The sequence below is a fragment of the Mobula birostris genome, chromosome 15, assembly GCF_030028105.1.
Source record: "Mobula birostris isolate sMobBir1 chromosome 15, sMobBir1.hap1, whole genome shotgun sequence".
Lineage (NCBI taxonomy): Eukaryota > Metazoa > Chordata > Chondrichthyes > Myliobatiformes > Myliobatidae > Mobula > Mobula birostris.
The window spans coordinates 12,116,316-12,137,983 of record NC_092384.1 but is presented as its reverse complement, the minus strand read 5'-3'; the positions used below and the strand labels follow the sequence as shown (position 1 = coordinate 12,137,983).

The 21,668-nt window shown below is 47.7% G+C and overlaps 1 protein-coding gene across 1 annotated transcript in view; it reads left to right on the top strand.

Moving 5' to 3' along the window:
* Nucleotides 1–21,668, top strand: part of LOC140210398 (aryl hydrocarbon receptor-like) — a 107,421-nt gene that overhangs the window by 40,654 nt on the left and 45,099 nt on the right. The window contains exons 5-7 of the mRNA XM_072279329.1: nucleotides 2,187–2,308; nucleotides 5,424–5,513; nucleotides 16,850–16,976. Of these exons, the coding sequence (XP_072135430.1) occupies nucleotides 2,187–2,308; nucleotides 5,424–5,513; nucleotides 16,850–16,976 (339 nt within the window). The remainder of the gene's footprint in view (nucleotides 1–2,186; nucleotides 2,309–5,423; nucleotides 5,514–16,849; nucleotides 16,977–21,668) is intronic.

The following is a 21,668-nucleotide window of genomic DNA, read 5'->3' as shown; positions in this document are numbered from 1 at the left end:
GAGACCCTTCATCAGGACTGGAAAGGAGCCAGAATAAAAAGATTGGGGGGAGGGGAAGGAGTACAAGCCAACAAGTGATAGGTGAAGCCAGGAGAGGGGGAAGATAGGAGGTACAGGAACCAGAAGGCACACACTCAACGTTTCTGGAATAGATTATTCTCCTCTACCATCAGATTTCTGAATGGGTAATGAACCCATGAACACTACCTCACTGTTATTACTCTTTATTCAATACTTATATCGTAATTTACAGCTTATCTTTTGCATTTGCTGGGCTACTGCCACAAAACAACAAATCTCATGACAGCGATAATAAACCTAATTCTGTTCTGATTCTGATACTGATTCTGCGCGAGATGAAGTGAGAAGCTGGGAGGTGTAAGTGGAAGAGGGAAAGGCTGAAGAAGGAATCTGATAGGAGAGGAGATTGGACCATGGTATATACAGTCTCTTGTGTCTATAGTACAAAGAAGGTTCACCAGATTGATTCCTGGGATGGCAGGACTTTCATATGAAGAAAGACTGGATGAACTGGGCTTGTACTCGTTGGAATTTAGAAGATTGAGGGGGGATCTGATTGAAACGTATAAAATTCTAAAGGGATTGGACAGGCTAGATGCAGGAAGATTGTTCCCGATGTTGGGGAAGTCCAGAACAAGGGGTCACAGTTTGAGGATAAAGGGGAAGCTTTTTAGGACCGAGATTAGGAAAAACTTCTTCACACAGAGAATGGTGAATCTGTGGAATTCTCAGCCACAGGAAACAGTTGAGGCCAGTTCATTGGCTATATTTAAGAGGGAGTTAGATATGGCCCTTGTGGCTATGGGGGATGGAGAGAAGGCTGGGGTGGGGGTCTGAGTTGGGTGATCAGCCATGATCATAATAAATGGCGGTGCAGGCTCGAAGGGCCGAATGGCCTACTCCTGCACCTATTTTCTATGTTTCTATGTTTCTATATTATCTCAGGATGTTAAAAAAATTCAATGCAAATGAAGTATATTTGAAGTGTAGTTGCTGTTGTTATTGGATGTAGAGCAACAAATTACCAGCAGCAACAATCTAAGGACAGTAAAGAGCAGATGACTAGATATCTGCTTCTTGTGATGGTAGGAGTATGGTAAGTGTTGGGTGGAACATTAGTGAGCTCTAACCCATTCTTCAACATTATGTCAAGACATTCAAGTAGAGGACAGGAATGTCCTTGTTTTATTGTCTCATTGACAGTGCAGCACCTCTTCAGTACTGCAGGAGAAAAGGGAATGTGCTTAGGCCTCCGGACTGGGCCTTGAGTTCATAATCTTTGGTGAGGATCTAGCCAAACAAGAGAGAAGAAAATAGGACAGGATTCTGGTTATTCAGGAAACTCAAATAGAAAGTTTTCTGGAGCGGGCGTTGGGCGTGGGTTCTCCAATTCTGAACTAAGTCATTTAGCTTAATTACGTTGTACCATGTGGATCCACTTTCCAGATGCTTTCTGAGATTGTTAGACTGGAAACCTGGATTATGTGATTGTATACACCCTGAGTCTACAAACACCAGATGTCACTAGATTCTGAAACTTTGCAGAGGATGGATCTGGCCTTTTTGCCATGGAACATTCATTTTAAGAGGTGTACTCTCTCTACTCTTTTAAGTAACTCAATTGGATCCTTTTGCAAACTCCAGTTTCTCCAGTCCCGCTACATAAACTTCCTACTAAACTTTCCTACTAAAGTCCCTGAAATCATTTCAGTAAAACTTTGCTGCATCATCTTTGAAGTCATTATAGCCCGCAGTGGATGCACAAATGTCCAAATCAGTATATTTTAAAGATTCATCAAGACTACCTTGCTTTTCTATTGTAGAAATAAAATCTAGGTTCCTGTGCACATTTTGAAACACTCTCAGTGAATGTTGGACCCTTCCCCCAGATTTGTCTGTTCTTGTATGTCTTTTAAAATTTTGCGTCACCTCTTCTCATTCCTTACACCGCAATATACCATTTCACATGTCTCAGCATTAAATCTCATCTGCCACCTATTCTACTAGTCTGACTCCCTGAAGTTTGTTACTACCATTTCACTATATTAAAAAATGCAGTGGTCCTAATGGTGCACCCTAGGGAACTACAATATGTATTTTGAAAGTTTGCCAATAATGGCAAAAAGCGCACTGGTTTCAAGAAGTTAATTATTTTTTCTTTGTAGTTGCACTTCAGAGTCAGATGACCAGCAGTGCAGAGGCTCCCCGTGACAGATCAGTCTCTACCACTACTAAATCACCACAGGTTCCAGCATGTGGTATCCCAGAGGGAGCCTTCATGTTACAGGTATGTACAATGCTGGAGTGCAATTGGACTCAAACCATTTTGAATTTACTGCATTGTAACTCTCTGCTGACAATAGTTCACTCATTTTGTTAGATGTTCTCATGCACCTGTATCTCCCCAAGGCAATGACCCTTTTGAAGAGGTAGCTCCATGCAGAACGTTTTCACCTTCCATTCATCTGTTTTACTTTGTACAAGCTCAGAATTGGGCTTTTCAAACTTGAGGGCCTGAACCCATGTAATCTTCACCCATCCGTTACGGCTCTGGTTTGAAACCAACTTGAATCTAGCCATGTTTTAACCTCCTTATACATATACTGTAATTGATTTACTTATTAATTTATTATTATTACTATATTATGTTGTTTTGTTTATTTTCTTCTATATTATGTATTTCATTGAACTGCTGCTGCTAAGTTAACAAATTTCACGACACATGCCGGTGATAATAAACCTGATTCTGATTCTCCTTTTTTAATCTAAGACTTGAGAAGTCAATCACAGTAGCACAGTAGCCAGGCAGACTGTGAGTACCATGCAGACTGAAAATTGAGCCTTGGCAATCAAATTTTTGTTCTAACCAAAATGCTTGTAATGATCATGAGTAAAATGGCTGGACTGTGGCCAATTAGCATCAACTTTGGTTTTAATCTTGGGGAAAAAAAAACAGGCATAGATAGTTGTTGTCCCTGGTGTACTGTGTTGTCAGATCCCAGATCATCCTGGGCTTCACTTGGGCCACTGTGCTATGTTCTGTGTACTTGAAATGGTACATGCAGACTAGACAATGGACAATCCCTTGTTTCTGCTGAGAAGAAGCACTATTTGGCCTTTTTGCTCCTACAATAGAATTGTGAGTTAGTAATTGGTTTATTTTTGTCACACATACCGAGACACAATGCTTTTCATATCCATCATTCCTAACGTTAAGTACATCGAGGGAGTATAAAGGGAAGGGCAGAAATAGAAGGAGGAATATGATGTTATAGTTACAGAGAAACTGCAATGTCAAGAGACAAATAAGGTGCCGAAACCACAAGGTAGTCGGAGAGATCAAGGGTTTATCTTATTCTCCTCCAGTTACCCTTACCCTCTTCCTCAGCTCACCTATGCTAACGAGTCAGATTCTAGACATGCTAGGATTCTGCCTTTTCCTTTTGCTGTCAGTCCTACACCAGGTAGAAGTTGTTTCAAGACTTGCAACATATTTTAAAACTTGACTATGTTGCAAATTCCCCTGAGGGTTGTTCCTGGTCCACGGAAATGCATGCTAAAAATCTGGCATTAAACAAGTCGACAAAAGCTAAAAATATGCAGCAGGTTTGTCCACTCTGCAGTGCCAAAATGGGTTGTGTTTCAAGAGGAACCATTCATCTAGCACCCTTTCGTGTTTACATTTTATCATTCACTAACATTTCAGGTTCTCCGGAATGGGCTGCTTTGAAAGAACTTTCCAATTAATCCCACCCCTCTGTTATAGTTCTGTTGCCATGAGCAATTTTCCTCTTCAGGTATACTGTATATTGATTTCCTTCTGAAAGTTGGCACACAGTCTACTTTCCTCATCTTTTCAGACCATGCTGGAGGAATGACACATCAAAGTTGCTGGTGAACGCAGCAGGCCAGGCAGCACCTCTAGAAAGAGGTACAGTCGACGTTTCAGGCCGAGACCCTTCGTCAGGACTATGTACCTCTTCCTAGAGATGCTGCCTGGCCTGCTGCGTTCACCAGCAACTTTGATGTGTGTTGCTTGAATTTCCAGCATCTGCAGAATTCCTGTTGTCTGGAGGAATGAGTTCCTTTTCTTCCATTTGCTAATGACCTTGTACATTTGTCCTCCATTTGCTAAGCTCTCCTTTCTTACTCCTTGTAATAATAGATCCTCATTATACCAAAGTAGACATTTACCTTCAGTGGCCATTTTATTAGGTAACTCCTGTACCTGATAAAGTGACCTGAATATATGCTCATGGTCCTCTACTGCTGTAGCTGATCCACTTCAAGGTTTGCCATTGTTGTAATGTGAGGTTACTATAAACTTCCTGACAGCTTGAACCAGTCTTGCCATTCTCTGATCTCTCACATTACAAAGTGTTTTTGCCCACGGAATTACTCACTGGAGGTTTTTTTAATGCTTTTTGCACCATTCTCTGTAAACTCTAGAGACATTGTGCATGAAAATCCCAGGATATCAGCAGTTTCTGAGATACTCAAACTACCTTGTCTGGCACCATTCCACAGTCAAAGTCACTGAGATCACATTTCTTCCCCACTCTGATGTTTGGTCTGAATCTCAACCATATATATTTATTGAATTAGAGATACAGCACAGAACAGGCCCTTCCAGCTGAAAGAGCCAATCCGCCCATTTAACCCCTAGCTTAATCACAGGATAATTTACAACGGCCAGTACTGTGGGAGGACTCCAGAGCACCTGGTGTGGTCACAGGGAGAATGTACAAACTCCTTACACAGGAACCGAACTCCCATCAGTAGAATGCCCCAAGCTGTAATATTGTCATGATAATTGCTACACCACTGTGGTGCCCATTTTTTTTTACCAACCTCAACTACTTCATCTGGCTGACACATCACACCACTTCTGTTAAAAAAAAGTTGCCTTTCAATTTTCTAGTAAATCTACCATTTTCATCTTAAAGCTATGCCACCTAGTTCTTGAATTCCCAACCCTGGGTAAAAGACTGTGTGTATTCACCCGATTTACACTTTCTATGATTCAATACACCTCTATGAGATCACCCTTAGTCTGTTTCACTCCAAGGAATAAAGTGCTGGCTTGACCAACCTCTTTCCAATATGCAATGTCTTGAGTTCCAGCAATGTCTCATGAATCTTTTCTACAGCTTGATGACATCTTTCCAATAGCAGGGTAACGTGGGAATGACTTAGTAAAACAGCATTGCCAGAAGTTTGTAAACCATTGGAACAAAATGTATTTTGGCTGGTTGGGATTGCAATGATCTTTATTTCGTCAGTGGCGAGTTGGTGGACCTACCTTTGGCTTCCTGCATGTGTACTGAAGTTGTAAATGATTGTAACTTTTATCAAAAAAAACCCACAAACTGCAGCATTCACTGTGCATTTCTTCTCCACAGGCACTGAATGGCTTCGTACTGGTGGTAGCAGCAGATGGGATGATTTTCTATGCTTCACAAACCATACAGGATTACTTGGGTTTCCATCAGGTATGTTTGCCTGTGTACAATGTGGAATGTGCAGAATAACCAGGCCAGCATCTCTCTGGGTAAAGGTGTAGTTCAGATTCCTGCTCTGCAAAATATTTCAGCTCTGAACTCACAACATGCATGATACAGTGAATTTATTATACCTGAACTACCAGCACTGTATAGAGATTTTGTACAGTTTGTGCTGACGCTAATCCATTTGCTGTTGGCCTTGGAAATAATAAGGTGACCTCCTGGTCACAGACAGTAGCAAATCAACCCAAGTTCCCATTTCCAGTTTCTATCCAGTAGCCTGTGGTGAATATGTATGTTTATTAATGTCAGGTGTGATTGTTAAGCTTATCAGTAATGGTTCCACTGTCATTTTAATTATATAGTTTTACGCTGGAAGAGTAGCTATAGGCTCTGGAGGAATAACGAAAGAAATGAGTCATACACATCACCGAGGATCTCACGTGGTCTGTACGTACCAGCTGTGTGTATGACTGTCTGAGGTGAAAGAGGCACAACAGCCTCTTTCACCTCAGACGGTCGAAGGTGGTGCGACGCGGCAGCAGCGACCTTTCGGATCTGGTGTTATGTTAATTTAATTTTAAGGCACAATTTTTAATTAGGGCACATGGATAACAGAGCGACTATCTACCATCGCCAGACACTGCTACAATACAGAGGTCGCCCGAAAACAAACCTTCATGAAGATCTGCTGGTTAAATTACGCGACCTCGGCTTGCTGAGGGGATTGGGCCTACTGTCCTCGGAGTCGCCTGATGCCAGTGGCCGAAGGTGCGGACATGGTAAGCGGTGTGCGAGGAAGTGGAAGCGGGGCAAGCGGGCAGGAGTCCGTGCCAGGCAAAAAGCAAACCCTGGCCGACCGGCTCTCCCGTCCATCCTGCTCTCCAATGTCCGCTCCCTAGACAATAAATTGGACTACATCTGACTCCAACGAAATACTCGGCAGGAGTACAGAGTCTGCTGTGCGTATGTTTTCACGGAAACGCGGCTCACCGACGGAATCCCGGACGCCGCCATTCAGCTGGATGGGCTCGTCTTGTTTCGAGCAGACATAGATGCAGCTCTTTCCGGTAAGACTCGCAGAGGTGGCTTCTGTGTTTACATCAATACAGAATGGTGCAAGAACTCTGTGCTGGTTTCCAGATACTGCTCATCGGTAGTGGAGTTTGTGACTGGTAGATGCAGACCATTTCATTTACCGCGGGAATTCACCACTGTCCTTATAGTCGGTGTCTACATTCCCCCCAGCGCTAATGCTAAGGAGGCGCTCTGTGAACTGTATGGGGCTATTAGCGAACTGCAGAACACACACCCTAATGGACTGTTTATAGTCGCCGGAGATTTTAACCACGCGAACCTTAAGTCAATGCTCCCCAGATTCCATCAGAGTGTGGACCTTGAGGGGAGGGGAGACCGTGTTGGACCTTGTTTACACAAACCCGACGCGTACCAGACAGAGTCCTGCCCCCACCTTGGTTACTCAGACCACATCTCTGTTATGCTAATCCCAGCATACAGACTGCTCATCAGGCGCTCCAGACCAGTTCTGAAGCAGGTGAAAACCTGGCCTGCAGGAGCCATCTCTGCTCTTCAAGACTGCTTTGAGCACACTGACTGGCACATGTTCAGGGAGGCTGCAACCGATGGTGACTCTACCAACTTAGAGGAGTACATGGCATCAGTGACTAGCTACATCAGATAGTGCATCGATGACGTCACTGTGGCCAAGACCATCACCACACGTGATAACCAGAAGCCATGGATGACTGCAGAGGTGCGTGCGCTGCTGAGGACCCGTGACTCCGCCTTCAGAGCAGACGACAAGGCAGCCCTGACAACAGCGAGGGCCAAACTGTCCCAGGCCATCAGAGAGGAAAAGCATGCACACACCCAGCAAATCCACAGCCACTTCCAGGACAGCAGCGACACACAGCGCACGTGGAAGGGCATTTCAGGACATCACCAACTACAGGACAACACCACCTACCTGTGCTGGTGATGCCTCCCTCCCAGATGCGTTGAACAACTTCTATGCTCATTTTGAGGCGGAAACTGACGTGGCGGCGAGGAAGACCACCCCTCCTCCCAATGTCCAGGTGCTGTGTTTTACCGTGGCCGATGTGAGGAGAACCCTGTGCAGGGTCAACCCACGGAGGGCTGCTGGACCGGACAATATTCGAATATCAAATATCGCAGAATGATTGTACGTTCATCAATTGTTTGGCGATAATAAAGTATAAAGTACTCCTGTCAGAGTGCTTAGAGGGTGTGCAGACCAGCTAGCAGAGATTCTCACTGACATCTTCAACATCTCCCTGAGCAACGCCGTTGTTCCTATGTGCTTCAAGGCCGCCACCATTGTCCCCATGCCGAAGAAGTCTTCAGTGTCCTGCCTCAACGACTACCGTCCCGTTACACTCACATCCATCATCGTGAAGTGTTTCGAGAGGCTCGTCATGAGGCACATCAAGACCCTGCTGCCCCCCATCACTGGACCCCCTGCAGTTCGCGTATCGTCCCAACCGTTTAACAGGCGATGCCATTGCCATCATCTTCCACCTGGCCCTAACCCACCTGGACAAAAAAGACCCGTACGTTCGAATGCTGTTCATAGACTTCAGTTCAGCATTCAGCACAATCATTCCTCAGAAACTGATTGGAAAGCTGAGCCTACTGGACCTGAACACCTCCCTCTGCAACTGGATCCTAGACTTCCTGACTGGGAGACCTCAGTCAGTCCGGATTGGAAGCAGCATCTCCAACACCATCACACTGAGCACAGGGGCCCCCAGGGCTGTGTGCTCAGTCCACTGATGTTCACTCTGCTACTCTGCTGACCCACGACTGTGCTGCAACACACAGCTCGAACCACATCATCAAGTTCGCCAATGACACGACCGTGGTGGGTCTCATCAACAAGAACGATGGGTCAACATACAGAGAGAAGGTGTGGTGGCTAACGGACTGGTGCAGAGCCAACAACCTGTCTCTGAATGTGAACAAAAGAGATGGTTGTTGATTTCAGGGGGACATGGAGCAACCACTCTCCGCTGAACATCGATGACTCCTCCGTAGAGATCATTAAGAGCACCAAATTTCTTGGTGTTCACCTCGTGGAGAATCTCACCTGATCCCTCAACACCAGCTCCATAGCAAAGAAAACCTAGCAGCGTCTCTACTTTCTGCGAAGGCTGAGAAAAGTCCATCTCCTACCCCCCATTCTCACCACATTCTACAGAGGTTGTATTGAGAGCATCCTGAGCAGCTGCATCACTGCCTGGTTCAGAAATTACACCATCTCGGATCGCAAGACCCTGCAGCAGAGAGTGAGGTCAGCTGAGAAGATCATCGGGATCTCTCTTCCCACCATTACAGACATTTACACCACATGCTGCATCCGTAAAGCAAACAGCATTATGAAGGACCCCATGCACCCCTCATACGAACTCTTCTCCCTCCTGCCCTCTGGCAAAAGGCACCGAAGCACTCAGGCTCTCACTACCAGTTCAGAGTAGTTCCTGTGTTGTTCATGTAGCACCATGGTCCTGAAAAACATTGTCTCATTTTTACTGTGTACTGTATCAGTAGTTATGGTCGAAATAACAATAAGAAGTGACAACTTGACTTGAGAAGCTTCGCATGAGTCCCCAAGTCCTAAGGACTTTCTACAGGGGCACAATTGAGAGCATCCTGACTGGCTGCATCACTGCCTGGTACAGGGACTGTACTTCCCTCAATCGCAGGACTCTGCAGAGTGGTGCCGTCAGCCCAGCACATCTGTAGATGTGAACGCCACACTATTCAGGACATTTACAAAGATAGGTGTGTAAAAAGGGATCATTGGGGAGCCAAGTCACCCCAACCACAGACTGTTCCAGCTGCTACCATCCGGGAAATGGTATCGCAGCATAAAAGCCAGGACCAACAGGCTTCGGGACAGCTTCTTCCATCAGGCCATCAGACTGATGAATTCACGCTGATACAATTATATTTCTATGCTATATTGTTGTAAATGCTATTTATTACCAATTACTCTAAATTGCACATTGCATGTACAGATGGAGATGTAACTTAAAAGATTTTTACTCCTCATGTATATGAAGGATGTAAGAAATAAAGTCAGTTCAATTCAATCTCTGCCTACTGAGGGTCACTGCTGCCAGATTGACTAAAATGCACCTCTGATAAGAATGTTGAAACTGGAAGCCTTTCAAATCAAGTCAAAGTAGATTTATTGTCAAAGAATGTTACCATATACTACTTTGAGATTCATTTTCTTGCAGAGAAATAAAAAATATGATAGAATTTATGAAAAACTACATAAACAAAGACTAACAAGCAACCAATATGCAAAAGAAGACAAACTATGCAAATAAAAAATAAATAATACTGCGAACATGAGCTGTGGAGTCCTTGAAAGTGAGTGTGTAGATTTTTGGAATCAGTTCAGAGTTGGGGTGAGTGAAGTTATCCTCAGTGCTTCAGGAGCTTGATTGTTGAAGGGTAGTAACTTTTTCTGAGCCTGGTAGTGTGGGATCTAAGTCTCCTGTATCTCCTGCCTGATGGTTGTAGCAAGAAGGTGGCTTGGTTTGTGGTAGTCCTTAATGATGGATACTGCTTTCTTGTGGCAGCATTCCTTGTAAGTGTGCACACTGGTGGGGAGGGCTTTGCCTGTGATGGACTGAGCTGTGTCCACCACTTTCTGTAGACTTTTCCATTCCGGGGAATTGGTGTTTCCATGACGCAACCAGATAGGATGCTCTCCACTGTGCAGCTGTAGAAGTTTATCAAAGTTTTAGGTACCTGCGGAATCTGCGTAAACTTCAACGCTGTCTTTGTGACGTCACTTTTTTGTGAGCTCCTAGGACAGATCCTCTGATATGATAACACCAAGGTATTTAAAGTTACTGACTCCCTCCACCTCTGATCCCCTAATGAAGACTGGCTAATAGGCCTTCAGTTTCTTCCTCCTGTAGTCAATAATCAGTTCTTTGGTTTTGCTGACATTGAATAAGAGGTTGTTGCAGTGACATCATTCATCAGATTTTCAATCTCCCCCACCCCCCATAGATAGACAAATAGATACTTTGTTGATCCCAAAGGAAATTACAGTGTCACAGTAGCATTAGAAGTGTATAAATATACAAATAAACAAGTATTAATAGGGGTAAAAAAGAATAAAAAGTAAGGTACCTCAGTCTAACAGGAGGGGGTCATCACTTCCCCAGCTATAGATTGACCAATGGTCGAGGGTAAGAATGACCTCATATGGCACTCTTTGGAGCAGCACAGTTGTCTTAGTCTATTACTAAAAGTGTTCCGCCAAGGTGGCATTCAGGGGGTGAAGAATTGCCAGGATTTACCATAGCATGCTTTGTTCTATCACAGCCTCCAGTGTGTCCAATTTGACTCCCATAACAGAGTCAACCTTTCTAATCAGTTTATTGGGCCTGTTGGTATCACCAGTGTTGATGACATTGCCCCAGCAGACCACTGCATAGAAGTTTGTACTGGTGACAACAGACTGGTAGAACATGTGAAGCAGAGGCCTGCATACTCCAAAGGACCTCAGTCCCCTCAGGAATTAGAGATGACTCTGGCCCTTCTTGTACACAGACTCAAGTCTGTCATCTAGTTGTACCCCCAGGTACTTGTAAATCCTCATCATATCCACGTCCTCAATATCAATAGTAACAGGGAACTGTGTAGGCTTAGTCATCCTAAAGTGCATCACCATCTCCTTTGTCTTAGAAACCATAGAAAAACTACAGCACAGAAGCAGGCCTTTTGGCCCTTCTTGGCTGTGCCGAACCATTTTCTGCCTAGTCCCACTGACCTGCACATGGACCATATCCCTCCATACATCTCCCATCCATGTATCTGTCCAATTTATTCTTAAATGTTAAAAAAGAACACACACTTACCACCCCATCTGGCAGCTCATTCCATACTCCCACCACTCTCTGTGTGAAGAAGCCCCCCCCCCCGATGTTCCCTTTAAACTTTTCCCCCCTCACCCTTAACCCATGTCCTCTGGTTTTTTTTCTCCCCTTGCCTCAGTGGAAAAAGCCTGCTTGCATTCACTCTATCTATACCCATCATAATTTTATATACCTCTATCAAATCTCCCCTCATTCTTCTACGCTCCAGGGAATAAAGTCCTAACCTATTCAACCTTTCTCTGTAACTGATTTTCTCAAGTCCCGGCAACATCCTTGTAAACCTTCTCTGCACTCTTTTAACCTTACTTATATCCTTCCTGTAATTTGGTGACCAAAACTGAACACAATACTCCAGATTCGGCCTCACCAATGCCTTATACAACCTCATCATAACATTCCAGCTCTTATACTCAATACTTTGATTAATAAAGGCCAATGTACCAAAAGCTCTCTTTACGACCCTATCTACCTGTGACGCCACTTTTAGGGAATTTTGTATCTGTATTCCCAGATCCCTCTGTTCTACTGCACTCCTCAGTGCCTTACCATTAACCCTGTATGTTCTACCTTGGTTTGTCCTTCCAACATGCAATACCTCACACTTGTCTGTATTAAACTCCATCTGCCATTTTTCAGCCCATTTTTCCAGCTGGTTCAAGTCCCTCTGCAGGCTCTGAAAACCTTCCTCACTGTCTACTACACCTCCAATCTTTGTATCATCAGCAAATTTGCTGATCCAATTTACCATATTATCATCCAGATCATTGATATAGATGACAAATAACAATGGACCCAGCACTGATCCCTGTGGCACACCACTAGTCACAGGCCTCCACTCTGAGAAGCAATTCTCTACTACCACTCTTTGGCTTCTTCCATCGAGCCAATGTCTAATCCAATTTACCACCTCTCTATGTATACCTAGCGACTGAATTTTCCTAACTAACCTCCCATGCGGGACCTTGTCAAAGGCCTTACTGAAGTCCATGTAGACAATATCCACTGCCTTCCCTTCATCCACTTTCCTGGTAACCTCCTCGAAAAACTCCAATAGATTGGTTAAACATGACCTACCACACACAAAGCCATGTTGACTCTCCCTAATAAGTCCCTGTCTATCCAAATGCTTGTAGATTCTGTCTCTTAGTACTCCCTCCAATAACTTACCTACTACCAACGTTAAACTTACCGGCCTATAATTTCCCAGATTACTTTTCAATCCTTTTTTAAACAACGGAACAACATGAGCCACTCTCCAAACCTCCGGCACCTCACCTGTAGTTGGCGACATTTTAAATATTTCTGCCAGGGCCCCTGCAATTTCAACACTAGTCTCCTTCAAGATCTGAGGGAATACCCTGTCAGGTCCCAGGGATTTATCCACTTTAATTTTCCTCAAGACAGCAAGGACCTCCTCCTTTTCAATCTGTACAGTTTCCATGATCTGACTACTTGTTTCCCTTAATTCCATAGACTTCATGCCAGTTTCCTTAGTAAATACAGACAACATCTTATTGATGTTGAGCTGCAAATGATTCAGCTTTCACCATTTCACAGTCCTCCACCAGGGCCCTGTATTCATCCTCCTGTCCTCCCTTTATACTCGCAACTATTGTTGAGTCGTCAGAGAATTTCTGCAGATGACATGATTCAGTGTTGTATCTAAAGTCTGAGGTATACAGGCTAAACAGGAAGGGAGCCAATACAATCCCCTGTTTGCTGGTTAGTCGCCATCTTTGATTCAGCCAACAACAGTGGTGTCGTCACCCCTTTCTATAACTTGTGCTCTCAATTAGCTAGAGTCTTTGGTAAAAGACCTCAAAAAATCACCGTCCATCATTAAGGACCCCCATCACCAGGACATGCCCTTTCATTACTCCTGTCAGCAAAGAGGTACAGGAGCTTGAAAATACACACTCAATGTTTTAGGAACAGCTTCTGTTCAGAACAAAGATGAAGTCTTCTGCAGCCATTTATACATCTGTCTTTCGAGAACGTGGGTCCAGTACCAGCAAGCACAGGTTTGCCATTCTGTAATATTAATTCACACTTACACGAGGAAATCTGCAGATGCTGGAAATTCAAGCAACACACACAAAAAATGCTGGTGAATGCAGCAGGCCAGGCAACAGCTATAGGAAGAGGTACAATCGATGTTTCGGGCTGAGACCCTTTGTCAGGACTAACTGAAAGAAGAGATAGTATCTTACCATTTGTGCTGGGTTCAGGATAGGTTTGTCCCACTGAGACAAGGAAAAAATGGTAGGAAAAGGGAACCGTGGCTGACGAAACACATGAGGCAACTCGTCAAGAGGAAGAAGGAAGCATATGTTAGATATAAGAAGCAGGAAGCAGGAGGGGCTCATGAGAAATACAGGGTAGCCAGGAAGGAGCTTAAGAAAGGACTTAGGAGAGCTCGAAGAGGGCGTGAGAAGGCCTTGGCATGTAGGATTAAGGAGAACCCCAAGGCGTTCTATGAGTGTGTGAAGAACAGAAGGATGACAAGAATGAATGTGGGACTTCTAAAGGATAAAGAAGGCAACATGTGCCTGGAGGCGGAGGAGGTTGGCAAGGTCCTAAGTGAATACTTTGCTTCAGTATTCACAAGTGAAAAGAACCTTGATCAGGGTGAGGTCAAAATAGAACAGGCCTGTGTGCTGGACAATGTGGAGATCAAGGAAGAAGAAATGTTGGATCTTCTTAAAAACATCAAGATTGATAAGTCCCCAGGGCCGGACATGATATACCCCAGGTTGCTGTGGGAAGTGAGAGAAGAGATTGCTGGAGCAGTAGCTATGATCTTTGAATCCTCTTTGGCTGCAGGGGAGGTGCCGGAGGATTGGAGAATGGCAAATGTAGTTCCCTTGTTTAAAAAAGGTAATAGGGAGAATCCTGGGAATGATAGACCGGTGAGACTTACTTTGGTGGTTGCAAACTATTGGAAAGGATTCTTAAGGATAGGATCTACGAGTATTTGGAGAAGTACAGTCTACTCAAGGATTATCAACATGGCTTTGTGAAGGGAAGGTCGTGCCTCATGAGCCTAATTGAGTTTTTTGAAGAGGTAACAAAAGAAATTGATGAGGGCAGGGCAGTAGGTGTGGTCTACATGGATTTTAGCAAGGCATTTGACAAGGTCCCCCACAGAAAATCATGAGGCATGGGATCAGTGGAACCTTGGCTGTTTGGATAAAAAATTGGCTTACAGGAAGAGATCAGAGGGTAGTAGTGGAAGGAAAGTATTCTGCCTGGAGGTCGGTGACTAGTGGAGTGCTGCAAGGATCTGTCCTGGGACCCCTGCACTTTGTGATTTTTATAAATGACCTGGATGAAGAAGCGGAAGGATGGGTGAGTAAGTTTGCGGATGACATGAAGATTGGAGGAGTTGTGGATGGAGCTGTAGGTTGTCAAAGGTTACAAGAGGATATAGACAAGATGCAGAGTTGGGCAGAAAAGTAGCAGATGGAGTTCAGTCTGGATAAGTGTGAGGTGATGCATTTTGGAAGGACAAACCAGAAGGCTGAGTACAGGGTTAATGGTCGGTTACTTAAGAGTGTGGATGAACGAAGGGACCTTGGGGTTCAAATCCATACATCCCTCAAGGTTGTTGCACAGGTTGATAGGATAGTTAAGAAGGTCTATGGGATGCTAGGCTTCATTAATAGGGGGATTGTGTTCAAGAGTAGAGAGGTCATGTTGCAACTCTACAAATCTCTGGTGAGACCACACTTAAAGTATTGTGTTCAGTTCTGGTCACTTCATTATAGGAAGGATGTAGAAACTATGGAGAGGGTGCAGAGGAGATTTACCAGGATGTTGCCTGGATTGGAAAACAAGTCTTATGAGGCAAGGTTAGCAGAGCTGCGACTTTTCTCTTTGGAGCGTAGAAGGATGAGAGGGGACTTGATAGAGGTCTACAAGATTATGAGAGGCATAGATAGGGTGGATAGCCAGTACCTGTTTCCCAGGGCACGGATAGCAAACACCAGAGGGCATATGTACAAAGTTAAGGGAGGGAAGTTTAGGGGAGACATCAGAGGTAAGTTTTTTACACAGAGGGTTGTGGGTGCCTGGAATGACCTGCCAGCGATGGTGGTGGAGGCTAAAACGTTAGGGCTCTTGGACAGGCACATGGATGAAAGAAAAATAGAGGGTTACGGGGTACTGTGGGTTTAGTACATTTTTTTAGGAATATATGGGTCAGCACAACATCGAGGACTGAAGGGCCTGTACTGTGCTGTAGTATTCTAGTGTCTTCTAGTGTCTAGCATCAAAGGTTACGGGAGAAGTTATGAGAATAGAGTCAAGAAGGTTAATAAATCAACCATAATTGAATGGCAGAGCAGACTTGATGGGCTGAATGGCCTATTTCTGCTCCAATGTCTTATGGTGTTATGGGTACGGTACTGATGGGAGTTAGGTTCTTAACTGTATAACACTTGAATTAGTAATGGCAGAAACAGGTCATTCACTGTGTTACGCTGGGTGTGGATTACTGGTATGGAAAGGTATGACACTAGGGTACATTACTAGTGGCCTCCAAGAGGACCACAACTTTGTCATGTTTTGAGGCTTACATGCCTCAATGACTCAGAGAGCTATGTTGGCTGGAGTTGGGGTTTATGCTTTGACTCTTGGTGGGGTCACCCATGCCAAACAGGTCAATGGGTTGAGGAGAGGCCAGTCTAAGACTGATCCACCAGTCACCCAGGTTCAAGGATCCAGCTCACAGCTAACAACTCTGACTGGTAATACAAAACTGTTACAGAAACAGCAATGAAGAGTGGCCAAGGACTGACAGATGCAGGACTTTCATTACTGCCTTAAGTGCCAGTGGCCTAGCTGGTAGTAAGTACATTACTAGTGAGGATGGGCCTGTTTCTGTTTAAAACTGAGATACAGTACTGGTGGGTACAAGTATGCCACTGTATAATAGTGGCATATAGTACTAGCTGGGCCTGGTCTGTCACTGCACAACACTAAGGTACTACAGTTGTGGAGCTAAGCCCCTTACTATATGAGGGCAGTGTACAGTAAGGTGGGAACAGTATGACATTCAATCACGGTTATACTGTATTCCAGTATAACACTGGGGTACAGTACTGGTTGGTACTATCAACTTCAAAGAGGCTTGTTTAAGAACTGGAAAGACTTGATGGGCTGTCAGGAGAATATGTTACCAAAAACACAATGGCTAAAGACTGGTTGGACAACAAATATTTGCTCATAGAGTCACCATCCCAGCAGACTTTTCCTTTTCCAGTTCGAAGTTCCCAACCTTGACAACCTTGTTCTCAGGGTAAGGCAAGCATGCTGCCTTCCCTTCTGAAATATGTATTCTTTTATCTTACGGGTAATGTGCTTCTGTGATTAAATTTGCAGTCTGATGTCATCAATCAGAGTGTTTTTAAGCTGATCCACACAGAAGACCGTGAAAAGTTCCGACACCAGCTTCGCCGGAGTTGTAGGTCATCCTCATCCACAACAGGAGAAGGAGAAAAGGCAAAAGGTGGGTTGCACCTCACCAACATATTAGTTGCAGTGTTGGGCAAAACCCCCTTGTAGGTACAACCACGGGAGAGGATTCAGCCTCTGTGCTAAACATAGAAAAATCATACACACAAGATGCTGGTGGAACGCAGCAGGCCAGGCAGCATCTATAGGAAGAGGTACAGTCAATGTTTCAGGCCGAGACCCTTGGTCATTTTGTGTGTGTTGCTTGAATTTCTAACATCTGCAGATTTCCTCGTGTTTGCGCACATTTATTATGTCTGTTTGTTGTGTGCAACACACAAGGTGCCTTCCAGATGCTTACTTAGTAGTGAATAACAACTTATTGATGATTTACTAACTAACATTTGAAAGGCATTTGGATAAGTACATGGACAAGAAAGGTTCAGAATCAGAATGACAATCAGTTTAATATTACTGATATAGGTCATGAAATTTGTTGTTTTACGGCAGCAGTACAGTGGAATTCATCAAAAATTCCATAAATTACAATAAGAAATATAGATTAAAAAGTTAAATTAAATAAGTAGAGCAAAATAGAGGAAAAATAGTGATGTAGTGTTCATGGGCTGGTTCATTGTCAGATATCTGATGGTGGAGGGGAAGAACTGTTCCTGAAACTTTGAATGCGTGGCTTCAGGGCTAAATATTCTCCTTAGTTACTTTTCCTGAATGATTCACTCCTCTCCTCAAGGACAGCTTTGAAATCTTACTCTTTATGTGCTGCCCATGAGCCTCATTCCATCTCACATGGCCACGTGGTAGCCTCGGCCATTACGTTTATTTAGGAGCAACCTGGTGGTACATGTGTCTTTCTTGCAATTACGTCAAATAATGCCTAATAACTGGGGGATGTAGTGTTGGAATTTTGAAAATACTGCTTCTTTAATACAGAGGCATAATCTGCTTCTTGTCTTTCATTACAAACAAAAATTCTATTCTGATCTTGTTGTCCATTATTGCCCATTCCTAGCTGCCAGCAAGAAGGTGCTTGTGATTCAAGCCCTTGGCCTGTTAAAGTGCTTTATGAGGTGCACCCACTGCGCTCCGAGCATCCCCTGCTGTCGGGTTTGGGAGTTTAAACCAAATCTATCTTGCACTCAGTTGCTGAAGTGAGCTTTGAATCAGAATCAGGCTTACTATCACTGACAGATATTGTTTCTGTGGCAGCAGTACACTGCAAGACATAAAGGTGAATAAAAGTTACAGTAAATGAATACCGCAGAGGGGGGTGTTCATGAGTTCACGGACAGTTCCAGAAATTTAATGGCAGAAGGTGAAAGCAGTTCCTGAGACATTGGGTGCGAGCCTTCAGGCACCTGAACCTTCTCTCTGATGGCTGTAATGAGAAGAGGGTATGTCCCAGGTGGTGAGGGGCCTTTGTCCTCTCCTTCTCTCCGCCACTTCTGAGTCTCAATAGTCGAAGCAGCTGATTCTGCTGGTGATTCTGATAGTGTTCACCTACCATTAAGGCTCCAAACTTCTATTTCACAATCATAAAAAGTAATATATGAAATACATTTTTGTATACTAGGGGAATCTGAAGGTTGGGTGAAGTACAAGAAAGTGCAAACCTGCTTCTGTTTCCTGTGTTCTGCCAGCAGATGGCGCTTTCAGTGGGTTTGCTGTCATTCAAAGCATCGCTGTTAAGGTGAAGAATAAATTTTTCCTGGTCACGGCACAATTGATCTTTAAAACCAGATCAGAACTGTTTCTCTCTGTTTGGTTTACTGGCCCAGACTTGAAAGACAGGGTGAAGACAGTGTGCCCGAGCAGTCAGCTGCCACCAGAGAATTGGACGTCGTGGAATGCAACTTCGAGTGTCGCTTCCGATGCTGTTGGACAATGTTCAGGATTCCTGGTACAGAATCTCAATCTCAATCTATCTATCTCTCTCTCTCTCTCTCCCCCCTCACTCTCTCTCCCTCTCTCCCTCCCCTCCCCCTCCCCTCCCTTCCCCTCCCTTCCCCCCCCCTCCCCCTCCCTTCCCCCCACCCCTCCCCCTCCCCCTCCCCTCCCCCTCCCCACCCTCCCCCCCCCTCCCCTCCCCTCCCCCCTCCCCTCCCCCCCTCCCCCTCCCCCTCCCCCTCCCCTCCCCACCCCTCCCCACCCTCTCCCACTCTCCCCTCCCTGCCCTCCCCCCTCTCACTCTCTCCCCTCCCCCTCCTCCCCACCCCCTCCCCCTCCCCCCCCCCCTCCCCTCCCCCACCCCCCCCTCCCCCCCCCACCCCTCCCCACCCCCACCCCCTCCCCCTCCTCCACCCCTCCCCCTCCTCCTCCCCACCCCCACCCCCTCCCCACCTTCCTCCCCCTCCCCCTCCCTCCACCCCCTCCCCCACCCACCCTTCCCCCTCCCCCACCCACCCTTCCCCCTCCTCCCCTCCCTCCCCTCACTCCCCTCCCCCTCCCTCCCCCTCCCTCCCCCTCCCTCCCCCTCTCCCTCCCCCTCTCCCTCCCCCTCCCCCACCCCCACCCCTCTCCCTCCCCCACACCCTCTCCCTCTCCCTCCCCTCCCCCACCCCCTCCCCTCCCCTCTCCCTCCCTCCTCTCCCTCCCTCTCCCTCCCTCCCTCTCCCTCACCCTCTCTCTTCTCCCTCCCCCTCCTCTCTCCCTCCCCCTCCTTCCCTCCCACTCTCTCCCCCCTTCCTTCCCTCCCTCTCTCTCACCCCCTCTCCCAACATCCCTCTCCCTCTGCCCCCCCTCACTCCCTTTCGCTCTCCCCCCCTCCCTCTCCCCCTCCCCACCCTCTCTCCCTCCCCTCGCCTCCCTCCCCCTCTCCCCTCCCCCTCTTCCCCTCCCTTCCCTTCCCCTCTTCCCCTCCCCTCCCTTCCCCTCTTCCACTCCCCTCCCTTCCCCTCTTCCCCTCCCCTCCCTTCCCCCTTCCCCTCCCCTCCCTTCCCCTCTTCCCCTCCCCTCCTCCCCTCCCCTCTCTTCCCCTCCCCTCTCTTCCCCCCCTCTCTTCCCTCCCCTCCCCTCTCTTCCCCTCCCCTCCCTTCCCCTCCCTTCCCTCCCCTCCCTTCCCCACTTCCCCTCCCCCTCTCCCCACTTCCCCTCCCCCCTTCCCTTCTTCCCCTCCCCCTCCCCTCCCCTCTTCCCCTCCCCCCTCCCCTCCCCTCTTCCCTCCCCCCTCCCCTCCCCTCCTCCCCCCTCCCCCTCCCCCTCCCCTCCTCCCTCCCCTCCCCTCCCCTCCCCTCCTTTCCTCCTCTCCCCTCCCCTCCCCCTCCTCCTCTCTCCCTCCTTATTTCTCCCTCCTTCTCTCCCCCTCCTTCTCTCCCCTCCTTCTCTCCCCCTCCTTCTCTCCCCCTCCTTCTCTCCCCCTCCTTCTCTCCCCCTCCTTCTCTCCCCCTCCCTCTCTGTCTTCCTCTCCCAACAGCCCTGACTCTCTCCCTCCGTTCCCTCTCCCCCTCCCTCTCCCCTCTCGCTCTCACCCTCCCTCTCCTTCCACTCCCCTCCCCCTCTCTCTCTCTCCCCCTCTCTCCCTCTCTCCATCCCCTCCCCCTCTCTCCCCATCCCCCTCCCTCCCCATCCCCCTCCCCCTCCCTCCCCCTCCCTCCCCCCTCCCTCCCCCTCCCCCCTCACCTCCCCCTCCTCTCACCTCCCCCTCCTCTCACCTCCCCCTCCTCTCACCTCCCCCTCCCACTTCACTCCCTCCTCCATCCCCTCCCCCTCCCCACCACCTCCCCACCCCTTCCCCTCCCTTCCCCTCCCCTCCCTTCCCCTCTTCCCTCTTCCCCTCCCCTCCCTTCCCCTCTTTCCCTCCCCTCCCCTCTCCCCTCCCTCTCCCTTCTCCCTCTCCCCCTCCCCCTCCCCCTCCTCTCCCCTCTCCCCTCTCTCTCCCCCTCCCTCACTCCCTCTCCCATCCCCCTCTCCACTTCTCCCCCTCTCCCTCTCCCCTTCTCCCCTCTCCCTCTCCTTCTCCCCCTTCTCCCCTCTCCCTTTCCCTCTCCCCCTTCTCCCCCTTCTCCCCCTCCCCTCCTTTCCCTCCCTCACTCCCTCTCCTTCCCCTCTCCCTCCCCCTCTCTCCCTCCCCCTCCCTTCCCCCTCCCTCCCCCTCCCCCTCACCTCCCCCTCCCCCTCACCTCCCCTCACCTCCCCCTCCTCTCACCTCCCCCTCCCACTTCACTCCCTCCTCCATCCCCTCCCCCTCCCCACCACCTCCCCACCCCTTCCCCTCCCTTCCCCTCTTCCCCTCCCCTCCCTTCCCCTCTTCCCTTCCCCTCCCTTCCCCTCTTTCCCTCCCCTCCCCTCTCCCCCTCCCTCTCCCCTCTCCCCCTCCCCCTCCCCCTCCCCCTCCCCCTCCCTCTCCCCCTCCCCCTCCCCTCCCTCTCCCCTCTCCCCTCCCTCTCCCCCTCCCTCACTCCCTCTCCCACTCCCCCTCTCCACTTCTCCCCTCTCCCTCTCCCCCTTCTTCCCCTCTCCCTCTCCCCCTTCTCCCCCTCTCCTCTCCCCCTTCTCCCCTCTCCCTCTCCTTCTCCCCTTCTCCCCCTCTCCCCTTCTCCCCTCTCCCCTTCTCCCCCTCTCCCTTTCCCTCTCCCCCTTCTCCCCCTCCCCTCCTTTCCCTCCCTCACTCCCTCTCCTTCCCCTCTCCCTCCCCCTCTCTCCCTCCCCCTCCCTTCCCCCTCTCCTCCCCCTCCCTTCCCCCTCTCCCTCCCCCTCCCTTCCCCCTCTCCCTCCCCCTCCCTTCCCCCTC